The following is a 2,893-nucleotide window of genomic DNA, read 5'->3' as shown; positions in this document are numbered from 1 at the left end:
TCACCTGAAGCAACGGCCAATGGGCGTGGCTCATCTAGCATGTGCACGTCGACCAGATTTTCGATGTGACCGGTCATATGGCTTGTCGCACTGCTGTCGACAATCCATTCTCGGCTGCTATTGGCCATTGCGCCCTCCACTGAAAACGCCATGCTCGCAGCTTCCTTTCTCGTGGCTGACGGATCTTGGTCATTTGTGCAATTCCGTGCATAATGACCAAACTGGCTGCAATTGAAGCATTTGACCTTCGACACATCACGCTTCTTCTTTGACTTAGGTTTTTTATTCCCTGGCTTGAATTCAGCGATGAACGCAGCGGTCGCCTTACCGCCACTCGAAGAGCCACTGGTCGACTGTCGACCGCTCTGCTGTTCGCGACGAATCACCTCAGCATGACATCGTTGCAGCGTTGCCTCGAGCGTCACGGACGCCTTGAAAACCCCAACGAAGCCATTCCAAGTAGGGCCCAGGCTCTGCATGCATTTTTGTCTCTTCTCTTTATCAGAGACAGTCACGTGCTGCTCTTGCAGCTCATCAAGGACATGTCTTGTCGTCTTGATATGCACAATCATGGAGTCATCTCCGTCGAGGAAGAGCCCCATGTACTCTCGCTTAGCCGCTCCGATACTTGCACTACACTTTACGTTGTAGGTCAGCCGCAGGTGTCGGAACATTACCAGTGGGAATTCCAACAGGTACACCTCCGCAGCGAGTTTCTCGCTCAATGCCGCCAAAATGATGGAAGCCGCCGTCTTTTGCTCCATCAATCGGTCATTGAGAGGTGTCGCCGGCGAGATCGGCGACGTTAATGTTCCCGGAGTAGCAACAGCCGATGCTGCAGCATCCATTTCAGTCTTCAGTTCAGCTTCAGTCGATGTGGCCTCGCTCACAGCGACCCACCTATCTTTGGTCTCCGGTACGAGCTTGACTTGCGCACCCCATGCTGGGAAGCCAGTTCCGCTGAACTGCTTAAGCTTCGTCGTAAACGTTGAGATCGTAGCCGTAGACATCATAACCTAATAGAAGTGGCCTTTTGCAGAGGAAGTCGACGTCGTGCATTCGCGACGACCAGCAAGGGAGGGCAGGTTGGTAGTGAAAACTTGATCAGTCGAATCTAAGCTGGAAAGTGATTTAGTTAGAGCAAAGACAAACTGGCTGCTACTTGAACGAAACGGCATACCTTGACGCTCTGCTCTGCGCCTACGTGCTCCCTCTCCTGTTGGTACCTCGAGTTGTACCCAACAACGAATCGTCCCAGTGATGGTGCGGATTCGTTTTCAGCTGCAACTCAACTGCTCGACCATAAACCTTAGTCTGAGTTCTAGATCGTCCACCATTGTTACCTTGGCTTGCCATAGTCATTATCAAAGTGAAAAGCTTCACACGCTCGTCACTTCTTCTTGACCAACTAATAAACAGGGCGGCGGAACGGCTTCGTCAAGTTGCAAGAGACGCACATCGATGCTATGCTGCTACCAATTCCAAATCGTCGTTTGCTGTGCAACTTTGTCGGCGACTCCAGTTTGCGTAAAGTTGCTGGATCGACCCGCGCTGTAGAATATCAGCGCAATGCGGCCACGGCACTGGTAATACAATGCTTTTCAGCGACGCACAGGTGCTCCACATCTCTACCCACTCGGGCCCTCGGATACTAGTTACCGGTGGCGTTTCATCGCGCGAGACGGCATGTTTCCAGTTGTATAGCCGTAAACGCACGCATTTTCAGTCATAGTTATCGCCATCCGCTTCGTCTCGCAATTTAAACTCGCGGTTTTCGAGATGTAGCGGCAGCTCTTCTTCCGGGTCCATGGCGAATTCGGATATAAGAATTTTGAAAGACATAAAAATAGTAATATATTTACTGTTATTGATGCCATTTTAATTTTTTTATAGATAAATTTATTCGTGACTTTGATCTAATCATACTATAGTATAGAAACTTAAAGCCATTAGCACATCAAAGGCGGCGTTTTCGCCTCTTTTCATAAACTACTTCAAATCTTAAGCAAATCTATGCTGTTCCTGTCTCGTCCACACACAAAAAAATCAGGTGGGGCATTTTGCCTCCTTTGATGGGTAACACGGGTAATACTTATAGATATACCATCTATGAATAAAAGAGGCGTTTGCCCCACTTGACCACGAAAATAATCAATCTCAAAATTATTTAAAAAAATTAGACAGCATCGCCTTTTGCACTACTCATTACATGTTGCAAAATACTACTTACTCCGTCCGAAAGTATAAGCAGGATGGGCGGGCGAAATTAACTTCAAAAACAGAAAACCTTTAAGCGAGCAGCTGATTGGTCTGAACTGCCGTTTGAATTACGGTGATTTTTTGTTGAAGTTTGAAGCAAATCAACCACCAGGTCGCGAAGTTATCGTTATGCAAAGTTCGTGGTGAAGATGTGAAATTTGAATATTTTTCGTCGGGATGTCAATTTTACACGAAATGCTATAAAACCTTGTAGAGATATGACACGTGCGATTCTCTATTAAAAGGTGTCGCGTAGAGTGCTTAGATGTTCATAGGGTCTGGTTTGCAGCTGCCGACAACAACAACAGCATTTGTAAGGGCGTACTTAGGCGAAATACGACAGTACTATTAAATTACTTAAATTTGTAAGCAAACCGCTTCTATTTTCGGACACAATTTACACAGATGCCTCGCCTATATTTCCGATCGGAGGAAGTACATGTTAGTATCGGCTCATGCTTTACGGGCTTGGTAAGTTTGCACGCGGGTAGGTACAAAAGCTGCTTTAATGTACTGGACAATTAGATTGACGGGTTCACTGCTGTATTTTCTGTGATACTATTGGATAAAAGCCGAATTAGGAAGGCTTTTAGTCTGCATTTGGCTCGGCTATGATGTAACATTAGCCAATCAA

The 2,893-nt window shown here is 46.6% G+C and overlaps 1 protein-coding gene across 1 annotated transcript; it reads right to left on the bottom strand.

Moving 5' to 3' along the window:
• Window positions 1-255: 255 nt before the first annotated feature.
• PITG_06633 (uncharacterized protein) lies at window positions 256-674 on the bottom strand (the record flags this gene model as incomplete). Its single annotated transcript, XM_002998668.1, has 2 exons — window positions 256-272; window positions 347-674. The coding sequence occupies 2 exons, from the start codon at window positions 672-674 to the stop codon at window positions 256-258; spliced, it is 345 nt and encodes a 114-aa protein (XP_002998714.1).
• Window positions 675-2,893: the final 2,219 nt, after the last annotated feature.

Source organism: Phytophthora infestans, genomic scaffold (assembly GCF_000142945.1).
Source record: "Phytophthora infestans T30-4 supercont1.8 genomic scaffold, whole genome shotgun sequence".
In the NCBI taxonomy this organism is placed as follows: Eukaryota; Oomycota; class Peronosporomycetes; order Peronosporales; family Peronosporaceae; genus Phytophthora; species Phytophthora infestans.
The sequence above is the reverse complement of the archived record's forward strand: the minus strand, read 5'-3'. Positions and strand labels throughout refer to the sequence as shown.